Genomic DNA, 18,322 nt, shown 5'->3' with positions numbered 1-18,322 from the left:
TTTCGGAAGCCACTTTGTTTCTTCTAGTAATTTGTTTTCTACAATGCTGCTTAGTTTCTCTTTTAATATTCCTGCATATATTTTATATCCTGTATTCAGCAGGCTAATTCCCCTATAATTATTGCAATTGTCTTTATTTCCTTTTTTATAGATTGGGATGACCAGTGCTTTTTTCCAAGAGTTAGGGGTTTTTCCAGACATCCAAACCATATTAAAAAATTTCAAGTCTTTCATTAAATTTTTCACCTGCATTTTTGTATAGTTCTATATTTATATTATCTTCTTTATTATATTTTTCAGTTCTAACATTGTGATATTTTCTATTAGGTCATTCTTTGTCTTATAAAATTTTAATTCATTGTTCTCATCTGTCCAGAGATTTTGGAAATAGGTCACCCATTTTTCTAAATCTATTGTTTGTATTTTTATCTTTTCTTTTATTTCTTTATTCATGTATTTTATTACTTTATAGGTTTTGGGTTGTGGCTTAAATAAATCCTTTTCTAGTTCTGTTACGAAATTGTTCCATCTTTCTCTATGTTTTTTCCTTACTTCTCATTTTGCAGTTGCACTATTTCTTTTATACTCTATTTCTGCTTCTATTGTTTTGTAATTTAGCCATTTCTGGTAACTGTCCTTTTTGGTTTTTATTATATTTTCTATTTCTTTGTTCCAGTCTCGTAGTCCTCTTTTTCTAATCCATTTGTGCTTTATTCCTAAGGTTTCTGTTGCTGCTTTTGTGAGAATTTGTTTCAAATTTTCCCATTCATCTTCTATGTCCCTTGATTCATGTGTGGTTTCTGTTTTTAAGTTTGTGCATTTTTGATATTGTAGTCTAACTTGAGGATCCTGTAATGAAGAAATTTTGTAGCTTGGCTGGTAAGAATTTTCAATTCTATGTGTTTTTAGCCACTTTGGTTTAAAACGAATTTTTGCTGATACCATATAATGATCAGAGTTTAATTCAAAGCCTCGATATGCTCTTACGTCTAAAATTAACTCTGCTAATTTAAAATTTGTGATAATGTAGTCAATTACTGATTTGTATCCTCTACCTGACCAAGTATATTTATGTATTTCCTTGTGTTTAAACATTGAATTCATTATTCTCATATTATTATAAATGACAAAATCGTGCAATCTGCGACCATTTTGATTACATGTATCTTCGCCAAATTTACCTATGTTTGTTTTGTATTTTTTGTTTCCTATTCTGGCATTTAAATCTCCTGCTAGCAGTAAATAGTCAGTTTTGTTTGTTTTATCTATGGCATTCTGTAATTCTTTATAAAATATATTACTGTCTTCTTCTTTTCCCTCTTCTGGTGCATATGCACCAATTATTGTTATGTGGCCTCTTAATGTCTTGAGTCTAATTTCTATTAGTCTTTCATTCAAATAGTTGTAATATACAATATTGTTCTTTAGGGATTTATGTACCATAATCATTATACCTGCTTTTGCACTTTCTTCTTTTTTTACCCCACTGTAGATTTGTATATAGTTGTTTGTTTCTTTTGTACCTTTTTGGTTTTTCTTTGTTTCTGTTACTATACATATCTTTATGTTAGCTTGGTTTAGTTGTTTATCAAGTTCTTCTTTGTGTGCAATGCTTCTCACATTCCATGTGGCAATCTTCATTATGTGTTCCTTTTTCCAATTTCGTTTACCGTTTCCTGAATGAAGTGGACAATAGCATACCCGAATATACCTTCTGCTGTCTGACCAGTTCTTCATGGTGAAGGAATTCTGAAAGAATTTTCTTTCACTTCACAGGATGATGAGGATGGAGGCGAACCAATGCGGGTTCTCCTGAGCCTTGAGCATCTAATGATGATCCATATGTCAGCCACAGCACCGACATATGGATCATCCATATGTCGGTGCTGATGATCCGACATATGGATCATAATGATGATCCATATGTCGGATCATCTGCACCACACATTCTCACACATGAAGAACTGAACGATCTTGTTTGCGATCTGGAGCTGTCCAAGGCCAAAGCAGAGTTACTGGGATCAAGACTTCTACAATGGAATCTTCTCAAGGAAAATGCCAGAGTGACTTCGTTTCACACTAGTCATGAGCATTTGCACCTTATTTCTGAAAGGAAGATGACCTTGTGCACTGCTGTTTTTTGTGCAAATGGGACAGCTGAGCAAGAACTTGTGAAGAGAGACTGGCCTGTGAAGAAATTTCTGAATGAAGGTTGGAGAGAGAGGAATGTGCAACACCCAGCACTGGCAGAAACATACAAAATTCTACTACCATCCCGACACATCAAACTCAGTCTGATTTAAAAAAAAAAAAAAAAAAAAAAAAAAAAAAAAAAAAAAAAACACTTCATAAAGTCATAGACCAGACTGGATCAGCTTTCAGGTGCCTATCTGACAAATTCCCTCAACTCAGTGAAGCGAAAATTAAAGAGGGAGTTTTTATGGATCCTCAGATCTGAGAGCTCTTCATTGACAAGATATTCAACAACCTGCTACAGGGTGATGAGAAAAAAGCTTGGGACTCATTTCTTCTGGTGTCGACTAACTTCCTCGGAAATGTCAGTGCAGAAAACCACAAGAAACTAGTTGTGTACTTGTCTCTGTATCACAAACTTGGCTCTAATATGTCCTTAAAAATACACTTGCTCAATTCCCACTTGGATTTTTTCCCCGACAACCATGGCATGGTTAGTGATGAGCACGGCAAACATTTCCATCAGGAAATTGCAACGATAGAGAAATGATACCAGGGAAAGTGGTCCTCTTCAATGTTCGCTGGCTACTGTTAGACACTCACTAGATATGACACTGAGCAGCTATACAAGCGACAGGCAAAGCGACATCAGATGTAGAAGTGGACATTTACTGGTATATGTGATAAGTTTGTATTACTCTATGATATAAGAAACTATTGCAGATCTCTCAAAAACTGTAGCCAATTTTGCATTTTCGTTGTCATATTCATGTTCAGCACCTCAAAATCTATAATAAATGCCTAAATTTATCTGGGACTTTTGTAAAATTTTGTTATTCGGTGTCACCATTGAAAATTTAATAGTGATATAGTATATTTGCAGAGGTTGCTAAAGAATCAAAGCTGGGTACCATTAACTCACACAGTACTAAAGTATAAACTTGTAGAGACCTATTTGTAATTATAACAAATAATGTATTTTATTTAAAATATCAGTATATCTATGGAGACTTCAGTCAGGACTTTTTAGTAGTTAATAGTGAGTGAGTTTTCTATAGTGGTATCTTCTATAGTAAGGATTAGTTCTAAATGGGAGAAGAACTCCATATAACTTGAAATCAATGTAGAAAACTGACTGTGGCTTCTGACCCAATATTCAGTCCACACCTGTGGTGCATTCTGTTATTAAGTAGTTACCAAAAAACTGATATGAGGATGGGATGATGACTTTGGACTAAATTTGCCCAGCTGTATTTGATACTGGTTTGAACTGTCCATGTACTATGATGGTCCAATCAATGTTTCTTCTATTTTTTTTTTCCAGCTGCAAAGGCTTGCTACAGCTCTGCATGGAAAATATTTACATGACCTGATGACTGCACAGCAGTTAAAAAAGTGCTCAGCTACCCACTTTTGCATTGCTGCTCGACAGTCGAAGTGTTGACCTGCTATTCGTTTTTCTTAAACAAGAACATCTCTACACTATGTCTCATTAAAATGTTCCAGCAATAATATGAATTATACTTCTGTTTTAAACAAACAAACAAAAAAAACAACAAAAAAACTCCAGTATTACATACAGTGTCATCTATACATGGTTTCAAGTAATAATAAAAAAAAAGAAGACCAAGTTTGCTGGCAGCTGCACTGTAGCAATTCAGTGTGCATGGGAGCATCTTGGTCGCTGTGTGGCTATGCGTCCATGCAGCTTAGAGGGGGATATTGGATCCAGTGTAATCAGATATGATCCTGGCTGGGAGACATTAGAGTTCCCCCCCCCCCCCCACTGCTTTACATGTTTTCAGCAAAGAAATCCTGGGCAAACAATAAAAAGGAGCTGTGATACAAATTTACTGGTATTGAAGATAGGCACTACAGCATGAGAAGCATCAGTGGAAAAGGGCAGAGCTAGCTGAGAAATTACAAAAATATCATCTCAACAGAAGTGTTACTGAGATGAAAAACACTAAAGTTGAGATACTTCAAAATAATAACTATAAGATGATTTTTTGAGGTACAAGTAATCTGGGAAAGAAGGAGTTGTTTAGTATTCAGGGCTCCAGGAATCCACTCGCCACTGGTGAATTTTCAGCCTCTTTCTAAATGCATTCAAAATATATTATTTTCTTCATGTAGTTTACATTTAGATTTTTTATTTTTTTATTTTTTATTTTTAATATGATCTCATTTACTGTCAAGTTATTTGATCATGGTGGCCTCCAGTGAATGTAATAAATAAGTTTAATTTTCAACCAGGAGATAACATCTTATATAATTAATTTAATAAGTTAATGCCTCCATAGACTGTTTGTCCCTGCCAAAAGTTTGTTTGCCTAAAGATACTCTTTATATATGCCTTGCTGCTTTTTCTAAAATCTGAAGATTCCAATCTGTGACAAGAGGCAGTGCTATTTATATCTCATCTTTTTTATAAACTTAAGTCTGCTGCATCTGCAGATTAATTTTGAAATAAATAGTCAAGTATTCTCAGACATTTTATTTTGCATAACTTGCAATCTGTCACAATTCTCATAAAAATCAGAGATACCATTAAACAAAAATCTTAATTCAACAGGACTAGTTTTCATTTGTTTCACTGCTAACTGCAATTCTCCTATCACTCTCTTTAATTCTTGCAATTTTAATGTACTATTGGTGTAAGCTTATTTTAACAATTCGCATCATGAATTAGTTTAGTGTAATGATATACTTAATTGTTTTACATGATGAAAAGGCTTTTTATGGTGTTATTCAGAAAACATAATTATCTTCCAAGAAAAAACGTGCTATGAACATTGCATTGTGAAAAGTTAGTCTGGTTCTGTGCTAGCGTTGACCATTTTCTGTTGTTTTCATAAACTTTATTTATTTTTCATGTTGAATTATTTTTATTCATAATTTATATAAATTCACCTTTATTATGGACAATAAATAGAAGAAATGAAAACTACACTTTTTAGTTTTGTAACTACAATAGAGAAAAGATTCTGTTGTCATCAGCTAAAAACAAGACATGATTTCAAGACAAATGGCTGAAGGAATTTAAGTTGGGTGTGCTATAAACATGAAGTCTCATTCTGCAATGTATAAAAAAAATCTTGTGGCTGCTGACAGAAACCCCCTAGATTACTACAAGATTTTCGAGGCTCTTTTAAAGCTGAGATATAGGTTTCATGAGACATTTAATTTTCACAAAAAAAAACTACTCTAACATAAACTATGCCAGAAAGCAGCTGAGTAACACCTCTAGCTGCTTTCCAAAAAATATTTGAATACTTGAAGTGCCTTTTTAAAAACATCCTATTATAAAGCTAAATTCAGTAAACCATTTACTGACATCAGAAATTTCATAGACTCAGTAGTAGAATGGTATTAAAATGACATAGAATATAAAGAATTTGTCAGTTATTTCAGATGTTATTAAATAAAAATTAGTTAAGGAAATTAAAGACTCCAATAGTGAGTCATTGTCTTCTAGATACTTCTAACAGATATTTCAAATGAGGAGATACTCATCCATTATATGAGATACATCATCAAATTCCTGCTATGTACCCTCAAGGGATGTACAGGATATGATAGTACTACATGTCTATCTACCTATCTACAATTTTCCTCCAAATCAGTCTGTTACTTGTCAAGACTCCAACATTATCGGATCTTATATTTCTATTGTCTAAGGCACTTTGTACTGCATCAATCTACCTATATCTTGGTCTTCTTCTGGGTCGTTTTGCTGCCAACCTGGCAGAGAACGCTTGTTTTGCTAATCTTTCCTCGCCCATTCTGTTTAAGTGACCATACCACCTGAGATTAGCTCTGCTAATCTCAGGTGGTATGGTCACTCAAGTTCTTTCCTGATATCCTCGTTTTTAATATGATATTGCTATTGATGCCATCTGTTCACGCCTCTAATCTTTCTCAGGACTCTCATATCTGCGGTCTCTAGTCTTTGGTCAAGTGTTTTATTTCTGACCCAGCTCTTAGATCCGTAAGTTAAAACTGGTTTGAACTGTCTTGTATACAGCTAATTTAAACCAAATAATAAATGATGGTACAACATGACTATATGAGATACATAGATAAAAATTGTAAGAGGCGTTTGTTTTACATAATTTTTTTTTAAAATTCAGTTGCAGTGTTGATAGATCAGATAGATTCAGTTGATAGATCAGAGAGTGAAATAAAGAAACCTCTCTTGTGAGAAGAATAATAAGTGGTTAGTAGGCATTGGAACAGAAGATCAGAGAGTGAAATGGAAAAAAGAGAGTGCTGGAAAAAAAAAGACTGAACTAGTGGCAAAATTAAAGAGAAATTTGCTGGATCTTACAAATTATTGCACATAATTTGCATTTGGCTGTTTAAAAGTCTATTAAAGATGTTCCCATTGTTCCTGAAATGAAACAGTGCTATGTGTTGAGATATACCCACCCACCTTTTATCACAATCATACTACGGCAAGTATAATTTTTTATGACCATTAGCAAGTGGTATTTTTGGATTCCTGAGAGTATTCACTAGTAAACATGCATATAAGCTTCTTGAATGGCAGGCAATTTCAGGTAGAGCAGTGTTGGAAAATTTCAAACTAGAAAATTGGAAAATGTAACTTATTTGTGCCACTGACGGTATTAGTGAAGAAATAGATAGATTCTGCAGGTCATTAGAGAGTGTAGCTATCATACAAAAATGAAAAGATCAGTTCTTGTTGAAGTAAACCAGTAGAGTAGGAAATGAATCCTAGACATACAAATTTTGTGATTCATTTTTTGCTTTACTGGTTTACTACTGAAAAGAGAGAGAGAGAGAGAGAGAGAGAGAGAGAGAGAGAGTAAACACTGATAATAATGCTAAGTGCCTACTATGCTTCTGTTCAGGACACTGAGAAGTCATTATGCAAACATCATATTTAAGTATAAATCTGTGCTTAAATTTACATTTTGCCATATCAACGCTATATATATATATATCCCCCCCCACACACACACTTTATTCAGCAGCAGTAAAAAATGGCTGATAAAGAAAAAACTGAAACAAATTGTTGAAGAAAAAGAAACCTTCAAGTATGCAAGCTGGGTTTTGGCTAAATAGGGGTTATCAAAACCAAATTTTTACATGAAGACAAATAGTTCAAAATATAACAGGAATTTGGATTTGGAAAAGGCACATTATAAGTCAACAAAAGAAAAGCTGTTTGACAAGCTAGAATTACACAATGTAAATGAGAATGTTATACTGAGCAATATTTAGTGTATATACTTAAGTATAATATAAGCAAGAAGCCTGAATGGCAAAGAAATGGAGCTAGCTGAGGAATTAGATAAGTACCCGATCGACATAATAGGGGTGACTGAAACAAAAAAGACCAAAACTGGTGAGATCTTTCTGAGCAATAAATACAAAATGTTATATTCGGGCAATGACAATCAAGGAAAAGAAGGAGTAGCCATAGTATTCAACACAAAATATGAGGGTAATCTTCTTGAATGGCAGTCAGTCTCAAGTAGAGTAATGTGGGCAAATATGAGAATGGGGAACTGGACAATGAGACTTATTTGTGCCTATGGTCCCACAGAAGGTTCTACTAAGGTAGAAGTGGAAGAATTTTTTGAGGCGTTAGAGAAAGCTACTGACACAATGAAAAAGGAAAAGTTGGTCCTTGTTGGGGATCTATATAGCAGAGTAGGAAGTGATTGTCAGACATACAAAAATGTTTTTGGAAAATTTGGAGAAAAGAGCAAAGCTAATAATAATGGCAAATATCTGTTGGATTTCTGCTCAGGACATGGACTGGTTATTACTAACACTGTGTTTCAACATAAAAATGTGCACAAATTCACATGGAGAGAAGAGGCAAGGAATAGGAAACGTCTCATTGACTATGTTATTGTTGATAGTGTTGATAGTGATGTTTCTTCCTGGTGCAGGACACCAGAGTGTACAGAGGATTTGAAATTGGAAGTGATTACTATTTAGTCTTGAGCAGGATAAAATTGAATTTCATATTGAAAAGAATAACATATAAGAAAGTTTTAAAGTGAATAAAAGTTGAGCAGCTCTCAGATGTGAACTGTAGACTAAAATACACAAAGATTACTGAAGAAAAAATGAAAGAGTTTGAGAACAGGAATCAAACCTTGGAGATTCATTGGCAATCCTTGAAGAAAACCCTGATTGATTCAACTAGAGAGGCATGTGGTGAAGTTATCTGCAAGGATAGAAAAATGAGAACTCCATGGTTGACACAGGAAGTTATAGAGGCAGTGAAGGAAAAGAAGAAAGCATATCAAAAGTTCCTGTCAAATAAGTCAGCTTGTGCTCTTAGAGAATATAGAGACAAATGCAAGAATGCTAAACACTGTGTAAAACTAGCTAAATAAAAGTCATGGGAGGACTTTGGCAAGAATATAGAAAATAAATATCAAGAAGGTGGCAAAATATTCTGGAGGTTGTTGAAGAAGCTTAGGAATGGAGGAAAGAGTGCTGTAAAAGGAGTTAGAGATGATAAAGGTGACATGAAAACGGGAGAAAAAGATATCCTTGAAGTATGGAGTTTGAAAAACTGCTAAATGAAACAAGCAGTGATGACAGCACAGCGGTAAAAAAACACTGCCCAGGCATGCAGTCAGAAATACATAACCATACTTGAAGTAGAAAAAGCAATCAAAGGCTTGAAATGTGGAAAGGCAGCAGGAGTAGATGATATTCAACCAGAAATGCTGAAGTATGGTGGTATAAGAGTCTTACAGTGCATAGTTACTGCATAGTTCAGAAAGCCTTGACAGAGGGACGAATTCCCGATGATTCAAGTAAAGCTCTCATAGTACCCATATATAAAAAGGGAAATAAAATTGCATGTGAGAATTACAGAGGTATTTCCCTACTGAGTGTTCCTGGTAAGATATATGCAAGTATACGTGAGATATAAATATAAACTAATTATATATTTGGTTTAATCCTTTATCCAAGTGTAAGCAAACAAAGTTTGCACCTGAAGTATTTTCAGGACTGGGTCAACTTGTGGCAAAGGTGGTATAACTTCTCATCACCTGCCTTAGTATTCCATAATGCAAAGCACAATGGGAAGTGATGACCCTTATGGGTAGTGGATCACTTCCCTTAATACCATGAGTTGCCCCACTACCCATAAGGGTCACTTCCCATGGGTGGTGATGACCCTTCCCTTAGTTATTAAGGGAAGTGACCCACTACCCATAAGGGTCATCACTTCCTATTGTGCTTTGCATTATGGGTAAAGAAGCTTACACTTGGATAAAGGATTAAACCAAATATATAATTAGTTTATATTTATATCTCAAGTATACTTGCATATATCTTACCAGGAACATTCAGTAGGGAAATACTTATGTAATTCTCACATTCAGTTTTATTTCCCTTTTTATATATGGGTACTATGAGAGCTCTACTCCAATCATGGGATATATGCAATTTTCACTGCTATTCATCATTTTTATGGATTACATTACACATACTACCAGAATTATTCATATTTCTTCTCCCTTCTTTTACCTTGCTGTGTTGAGGATTTTTCTACATTTAATCGCTACTGTATCGGGGATAAGGTGGTTAGCCCTATGCCTCCCGGTGTGTCCTTTGTCTGTAGATGCATGTGTTCATGGGCTGGTTTGCCTGTTCTGGGAGACGAAAAACCCACAGGTGAAAATCTGGGGATGAAAAAACCCCCTACTTCTGTATGAGACCACTAACTCACTTTCAGTCAAAAGAGAGATAAATTTTCCTCACATCACTGATGGGAATCGAACCCCGGTTCAATACTGAATTTTGGTATGATGTAAGGAAAGGTATCTGTACAATCTGTTTTCCTTATATAGGATAACTTACTGATGTATCAGATTTAGTATACACCTTTTTGGTTAACTTGACTCAGCTCCTATAAGGGATCCTCAAAGTAGCTGAGTAAACCTGTTAATTCGTTGTATATATTTGCTATTTGGCCGCACAGGTGTCAAACTTTAGATACCTTCCTAAGCCTCCTAAATGACACAGCTACATTAAATTCACCATTGAAATTACTACCTTTTCTTGGATACACTTGTCACACATCTTCTGTCAAGGTGTCTGTCCTTTGTTGTATACCATAAAGCTACATGCACATGGGCTAGTACATATGTATGGACTTGTACCACCATCTAGCACAAAATTAGTGTCATTAGCACTTACAAAACTCAAGCTCTAACTATTTAGTCTGATGAGCAGGCCCTAAAAATGAATTTCTAATAATAAGCAAAACTTTTATAAAGAATGATTATAGCAGGACACAATCAGTAGAATTCTTCTCAAGAATTTTACTAATTATATTCTTCTCAGGCATATACCTAAAAAATAGAATATGACAAAAATGCAGTATTTAATGCTTCATTTAAACACCACCGACAAAATCAAAAAATTTACTCAGGTACTCTAAGGGTCTGCTCCCTTCGAGGATCAGACCCTTAACATCGAATTTGGTATACAACTGAGATGTACCTGTAACTCACCCTACACATAATAGAAACAGGACACAATCCCAATAAGAACAACACAAATGACAGCTATGGAAAAATCAGGCCTCTCTGAACATGCTAATTCACTTGAAACCTGCCACTGAATTGACTGGAAAAGGTACCTGTTCCTTATTGGAAGTTTTTTCTCACTTGGTTAGACTATAATTTAGTTTAATCCTGTATACAAGTGTAAGCAAACAAAGTTTGTGCCTGAAGTATCTTCAGGACTAAGGCAACTCGTGGTAAAGGTGGACCAAGCTCTCATCACTCCTTGTTTTAGTATCTCCCATAATGCAAAGCACATCTCCTTGATGTGCTTTGGCACAATATAAGGAACAGGTATAATAAATTTAGTTTAATCCTTTATCCAAGTGCAAGCAAACAAAGATTGCATCTGAAGTATCTTCAGAACTAAGGCAACTCATGGTAAAGGTGGAATAAGCTCTCATCATTCCTTGTCTTAGTATCTCCCATAATGCAAAGCACATCTCCTTGCAGACATGTATAATGCTATACATTAAGGGAAGAGCCACTACCCAGACCGGTTTCGACCTTTATTGAGGTCTCGTCAGTGGGAGCCAGACCCAGAGGTGGTGATACTAAGGTGGAAGCAATCGAAAAGTCATATCTACCTATACAAGTTGCCAAAAGGTGTCTCACCTTATTATTAAATTACTCTGGATTTAGAGAAAGATGTTGGAAATTTTTCCCCGCTCGGTTAGACTATAATAAGAAAACAAAGTTTGTGCCTGAAGTATCTTCAGGACTATAAAAAAAAAAAAAAAAAACTTCCAACATCTTTCTCTAAATCCAGAGTAATTTAATAATAAGGTGAGACATCTTTTGGCAACTCGTATAAATATGACTTCTCCATTGCTTCCTCCTTAGTATCACCACCTCTGGGTCTGGCTCCCACTGACGAGACCTCAATAAAGGTCGAAACCGGTCTGGGTAGTGGCCCTTCCCTTAATGTATAGCATTATACATGTCTGCAAGGAGATGTGCTTTGCATTATGGGAGATACTAAGACAAGGAATGATGAGAGCTTATTCCACCTTTACCATGAGTTGCCTTAGTTCTGAAGATACTTCAGATGCAATCTTTGTTTGCTTGCACTTGGATAAAGGATTAAACTAAATTTATTATACCTGTTCCTTATATTGTGCCAAAGTCTTTGAACATAATTCAAAGTACCTGTGATATGCTAATCCATTACCCCAATCTCATCAAAAATGATGCCTAAAAGCCCCAGAGATATGGATGCCCCATCTGCAACTCGCATTACAATTTACAATATGGGGCAAAATATAAAATAACAGGATTGTAGAACTCCCAACATTTCCTAAAATCCATGGAAGTGATCAGATAATTGATACAGAAATCAAGAATAGAACAATAGGCTAATACTTGAGTGTTTTTCAGAAAATAAAAAACTAATAAAGAAAGAAAAAAAAAACTCAAAATAATAGAATTTTCAGAATTAAGTCCTAACCAAGACCTGTTAATGTAGTCCCACTTATATAAGTTGTGTTTATTTAATTTTATTTTTTAAATCTTTCCCTTGCCAAAGTTCTGGCTAGGATCAACAGTTGACTAAAATAGTAACTTTGAAGCATAAGGTAGTGAATCATTATGTATCTGTTTCCAGCCATTTGAGCCAAACCTATATGTAGAATGAATTACTGAAACGATTTTTATTGCAGGGAAACATTTATTCCCCACTCCACCCTAAATTCCCATCCTCTATCTAAGCCTTGGTTCGCCCACAGATGTGCCAAGGTTGTACAAAAGAAGAGTCAGATATACTACAACTGGCTTGCATCCAAAACTCCATCATCCTATAATGCTTATACTAAAGCCTGGAATTACTACAAGGAAATTATCACCACATCGAAAACTGACTTTGAGAGAGCTAAAAGCAGGAAACTTGCATCATGCTCAAATAAAATTACATAAAATACAATAAAATACAATAAAAACCATGCTCCTGGCTTCTTACTTGTCCAAATTTAACATGATCAGCATGGCTGATCATGTTAAATTTCTTCCAACCATTCCAAACACTCAATACTCAATGCCACATTTGACCTTTCACTAGAAAGAGATCAGAAAAATTTTGATTCTTCTATAAATACTTCTGTTCATCAATAATTCCCCCACCCTCTGTCAAATCCATCCAAATGTGTGCAGCAGCCAATGAGCACCTTCTCACAATTCAACTCCAAACCCATAGAACAAATTTCTCCTCTCTTCGTTCATCCCTTCCACTGCTGCCCTTGGGAACACTGATAATGGTCTTAATATAAAGGTTGAATGTCAAGTGGTTATTTTAATTTAAAGATATTGCTTTTACATGGTAATTTTATGCATAATTTTTATATAACACGTTTAGTTTTGTCAGTTCCCTGTTGGGCCTAAACCTGTCTTGTTTGTCATCTCTTTTTCATAGCCTTTTCTTAACATACATAAATTTGCTGCTGTTGTGTGCTACAAATTTAAAATATTATACAAAGGAGGTGGTGGTGCCTATATAAGGCTTTGGTCAGACTACACAATAACTGTTTTGCTCAAATTTGGTTTCCTAGTTTTCATTGTGATGTAGAAACACTAGAGAGGATCTGAACACAAATGACCAAAGTGATATCGAGACACTGGTGTGTTGGTTATACGAAGCGATTGAGGAATGTGGATTACAGACTGGTGAATAGGAGGAAGAAAATATGCTGGAGATCTTCAATTGGTTAAAGAATTCTACCAGGTTAATTCAAAAAGAATTATAAAAAGAGTGGACATTAAGGTGGGAATAACAAGAGGCCATCCCTGGAAGTTGTATAAAGATATGGTGAAGACAGGTGTGAAAAGTAGATTTTTTACATGGAGAGTGGAAAGCATTGCTGGAGTGCATTGTGTATGCAGGAAGTGTCAATGATTTCAAAGTTCAATAGGACAGACATGCTGGTTGACTAGGCCTCTCACAATTAATCTACTAACTCCATGAAGGTCACTGTAATAATAATAATAATAATAAAATTGCTGCTTTTTAGCCTTCAGACATATCATTTTCTGAAGTAATCATACACAGTTAAGAAATAACGAGATTCAAATTTCTGTTTTTGATTTTTTTTTGGGGGGGGGGTTGTAAAATAAATTCATCATATCTTGCATACTACAGCTCTGTAAATTCAGATTTGCCCGAACAGATTTTCCAGAGTATGACGTTTATCCACTGTTCTTGCTCTTCTGCTAGCATTGTAATTGATTCACCACTGACATGGTGATTCATACACAACATTAAATATAATGAACTTTTTTTTTTACTGCAGGTAAAAATCAGTCTAGGAATGAGCTTACCTCTTCATTAATCTTAAAAAATATGAAATTGTTGCAGTTATTTTGATCCTGTATATTTGTTTTCTAATTTACTGTTTTACTAAACATAACATTCATATTTTACTTGGTTTCCCCTGAGGAATTTATTAGTATATATTATTAACACAGACCTATTTTTTATGTATTTTTATTCTAGGACATGGGTTGATAAATTTCCTATCTTAATTGCAACAATAGTTTATACATATTTACGCCTTATCGTGGACCATGGTAATCCGATGTTAGCAACTTTTAGGCAGAGAGAAGTAGATTTTTGTGTTTCACTTCTTAGAGAAAAGGTAAGTTCATACTGCTGTTATCCTGATTAGCATATTATTCCTTCTGACAGTTATTGTTATTCAACAATGAAAAGTTAAACTTCATACTGATGGTTTATGCAAGTTGTTGAGATGTTTATTTCAATCTAAATAGGCATCTGCTTCAGGAACATATATTTAAAAATATGCTGGATGCATAACATATTCTAGCATTGTTTGGTACATAAACAACATTCCTCTTACAATGCAACTATTTCTAGACATCATAATAAACTAATTAACTTAAAGTTAATAATTAATACTATATTTGTTAAATTTACCAATTAAAAGACTGTCCATTAGTGATTCTCCAAATTAACTCCGGTTTTCAGTATTCTTGTGCCGTCAGCTCTGACTTTCTAGTTATTTCTTAACTTAGCTAAATGATTTATGGCAGTTCAGTTGCTTTCAGAGGATATTTGCTTGTGAAATGGGAACTGTTGTTCCCATATTGCTAGTGAGATTATTAGTTAATCACAGTCTTCAGGTTGTTTTAGAGGCCAAATGTTTTTTTACTGTTGCCTACTAAAGATTGCAGACCTATAGCACATAAGTGCCTTGTGCAGGCAAAGGTTTTTTACTTTATTTTTTTTTTTACAAAATCCAGAAACTTTGCTTTAGAAACTAAATGTGGAACTTTTTTAAGCTGCTTCTTTCCTCAAGCAATGACTTTTTTGTTGGGACTTTTTTTTTTTCATACTTATTTTCATTCTCTTTTCATCAGTATTTGAGGAGATGAGAATATGATAGATTGAATACACAACTCCAGCATTATCCAGATCTGGTCTCTGAGGCCTTGGAAATAATGAGAGATTAGGAAATAGGCAACCATGTGTTGGTTGGCTCACCTGATGCTAAGTATCACTGGCCATCTTCATCTTGCACAAGATTATTTCCATACAGTGCAGAAAAACCAGGAAATAGAAAAGATACATATATAGCATCTCACAGCCAAGTCAACTCCAGCTTTCTGCATTGCATCCAGTTTACACCAGTGTAGCTTTTCCAAACCTAATACTTCCACCATAGAAGCCCACCTTCCTTGTGGGAAGAAATGTTACCTGGGCACCCATGATATATGGCTTTAATTGCCTGGTGAAACTCTTACTTACTGAAGTCTTGAAGTGGCTGTGTTATTGTCATTAATATTTGGGATTACATCCAAAACAACTAAGGCCACATGTCCTAGTGTATTATGTCTGTTAATTACATGTGCTATTCTGAACTGGTTTGCCTGTTTTCAGAATGCATAACTCAAGTTTTCAGGAGGAGAAACCCTGCTGACTCTATATGAGATGGCTAAATCACATTTGCAAAAGTCTGAAATGGCTGTTGCAGGTGATCCTTTAAGGGCATGTCAAACACACAGTAGAATCTAAATACATTCAGTGAGTTCAAATGTATTGCTCTACAGAGGGAAAAATACTAGATATCTGTTTAGGATGTGGGCTATTAATAAAGATGCGCACCAATTCCCATATAAAGAGAGAGACACACAAGAAATAAATTTAATTGACTACGTTATTGTTGATAGCAACATCTTCATGCTGGTTCAGAATACAACAGTGTATAAGAGATTTGAAATAGTAAGTGATCACAATTTAGTTTTGAACAGGATGAAATTGAATGTCTTATTGAAATTTAAAAAAAAAAACAAATATATATATATATATATATGTACAAAAGTTTTAAAAAAGAACAATAGTTCAGCACCTAGCTTTCAGAGATGAACTCTAGATCCAGATATGCAAATATTACTCAAGATAAAATGAAAGAGTTTGAAAACAAGAACCGAGACTCAGTGGCAGAATGTGAAAAAAATATTGATTGCTGCCATGGAGGCATGGGGTGAAAAAAATTAAAACTCCATAGTGGACCCGAGACGTTCAAGAGGCAGTTGTGTAAAAGAATATCAGAAGTACCTAGCAAGTAAATCAGCATGTATTCTGTGAAAATCCAGAGAAAAATGCAAGAAAGTGATGGCATGTGTAAGATAGCTAAACAAAAATCATGGGAAGACTTCTTTAAGAATATAGGAGGTGACAAAAGGTGTTTTGGGAGGCTAGTGAAAAAGCTTGGAAATTCACTAACCTCCAACAGGAATGGAGATGGTAAAAGTCACATAAAAATTGAAGATAATGCGGTCAAGAATGCATCACTACTTGAGGTAGAAAAAGCCTTTAAAATGCTGAAATATAGAAAGGTTGCTACTGTAGAAGATATTCGAACATTAGTGCTGAAGTATGGAGGTGTCAAGCTTTGCTAAAGTAGAACTTTCAGATCTCCACATCTGTACAGTGCATGCACTGCATAAATCAGGTCAAATTCTGGATGGCTATAGTAGGGCTTTCATAGTTCCTGTCAGGTGTCTTCTCCCTCCAGGATATTGACTACCATGTGTCTCCACCATGTCCTATTCTGCACCTCTCTGCTGCATTCCTCATATGAGAGATAGGTCCAGTCTTCTATAATTTTCATCCACTCCAGTCTTTGTCTTCCTCTCTTTCCCTCAACAGTTCCTTCGAGAAGTGTCCTTTGTAGGCAGTTATGTCTCAGAATATGTCCAAAATATCTAACTTTTCTCTTTTTAATTTCTTTCATCAGGTGCCTGCCGTCTCTAGTACCTCTTCATTTGTCTTTTTTCTTTCCATGATATTCTCATAATTCTTCGCAGCATCCACATTTCAAAGGCCTCCAGTTTTTTCACACTCAGATTGGAGAGTGTCCATGTCTCTACTCCATATAATAATGTAGACCATATGTAGCATTTGGAGATTCTTAGTCTTGTTTTCAGATTTAATTCTCTAGCTGTTAGTAGATTTTTCATACTGTTGAAAGTTGACCTTGCGATTTCAATCCTTTTTCTAATTTCATCTTCTGTCCTGCCATTCTCTGTGATCAAGTGTCCAAGGTATATATATATATATTTTTGCACCTGTTCTAATTTATTTCCTTTTATATCGATGCATATTTTTGGTATTTTCTTTTCTCTTGAAATTATCATGATTTTTGTCTTCTTAAAGTTGAAACTGAGGCCATACTGTTCGCTATACTTGAGGGTTTCATCTATAAGAGTTTTGAGGTCACATTTGTTTTCAGCTAGAAGAATCATGTCATCTGCATATCTTAGGTTATTAATATTTCTGTCCCATACAGTGATTCCTTTGAGGTTACTAATTTTATTAAATATTTCTTCTGTGTATAGGTTAAAGAGAATCGGAGAAAAGACACAGCCTTGTCTCACACCTTTCTGAACTGGGAATTCTTCTGAGGTCTCTCTATTTATTCTCAAAGATGCAGTCTGTTCCCAGTAAAGATTAGTTAATAGCCTGTTGTCTTTTCCATCCATGCCTATTTTTGAAAGGATTTCAATTAATTGTTCATGTTGGACATTGTCAAATGCCTTTTTGTAGTCTATGAAGCAGAGGTACACATCTTTTCATTTTTCTAGATATCTTTCTATGATGGTTCTGATGTTGAAAATACCTTCTCTTGTACCTACATTTTCCTTGAAGCCACTTTGTGTATCATTTATTTCTATGTTTATTTTTCTTTTATTTCTTTCAAGAATAACGTATAGGAGCACTTTTGATACTTGACTGATGAGGCTGATTGTCCTGAACTCTCTTCACATCTTGTAGCTTTTTTTTTTTTTTTTGGGAATTGGAACGAAAACCGAGTGATTAATATCTTTGGGTAGAAATCCAGTCTCGTATATTTTATTGCGTAATTTTGTTAGAAATTTCAGTCCTCCTTCATCGAGAGCTCAACCATTCTGCCAAGATGTTATCTATTCCTGCAGCTTATGTGGTTTTAGTTTTCTGATGGCATTTTCAACTTCACAGAGTAAAATGGATGGTCCTTCTAAATCAGTCTGTTCAGGAATATCATTTCTTTGTTGTTCATATAATTTCCTTG

General features: G+C 34.9%; 1 protein-coding gene across 2 annotated transcripts in view; it reads left to right on the top strand.

Moving 5' to 3' along the window:
- Nucleotides 1-18,322, top strand: part of IntS3 (integrator complex subunit 3) — a 598,644-nt gene that overhangs the window by 140,352 nt on the left and 439,970 nt on the right. For both annotated transcript variants that reach the window (XM_090406089.1, XM_090406090.1), the window contains one exon: nucleotides 14,245-14,386. In XM_090406089.1, coding sequence (XP_090262215.1) covers nucleotides 14,245-14,386 — 142 coding nt within the window. The remainder of the gene's footprint in view (nucleotides 1-14,244; nucleotides 14,387-18,322) is intronic.

The sequence above is a fragment of the Typopeltis vanoorti genome, chromosome 16 (genome assembly GCF_054136105.1).
Source record: "Typopeltis vanoorti isolate ZY-2024b chromosome 16, IOZ_Tvanoo_1.0, whole genome shotgun sequence".
NCBI classification, from domain to species: domain Eukaryota; kingdom Metazoa; phylum Arthropoda; class Arachnida; order Uropygi; family Thelyphonidae; genus Typopeltis; species Typopeltis vanoorti.
The sequence above is the reverse complement of the archived record's forward strand: the minus strand, read 5'-3'. Positions and strand labels throughout refer to the sequence as shown.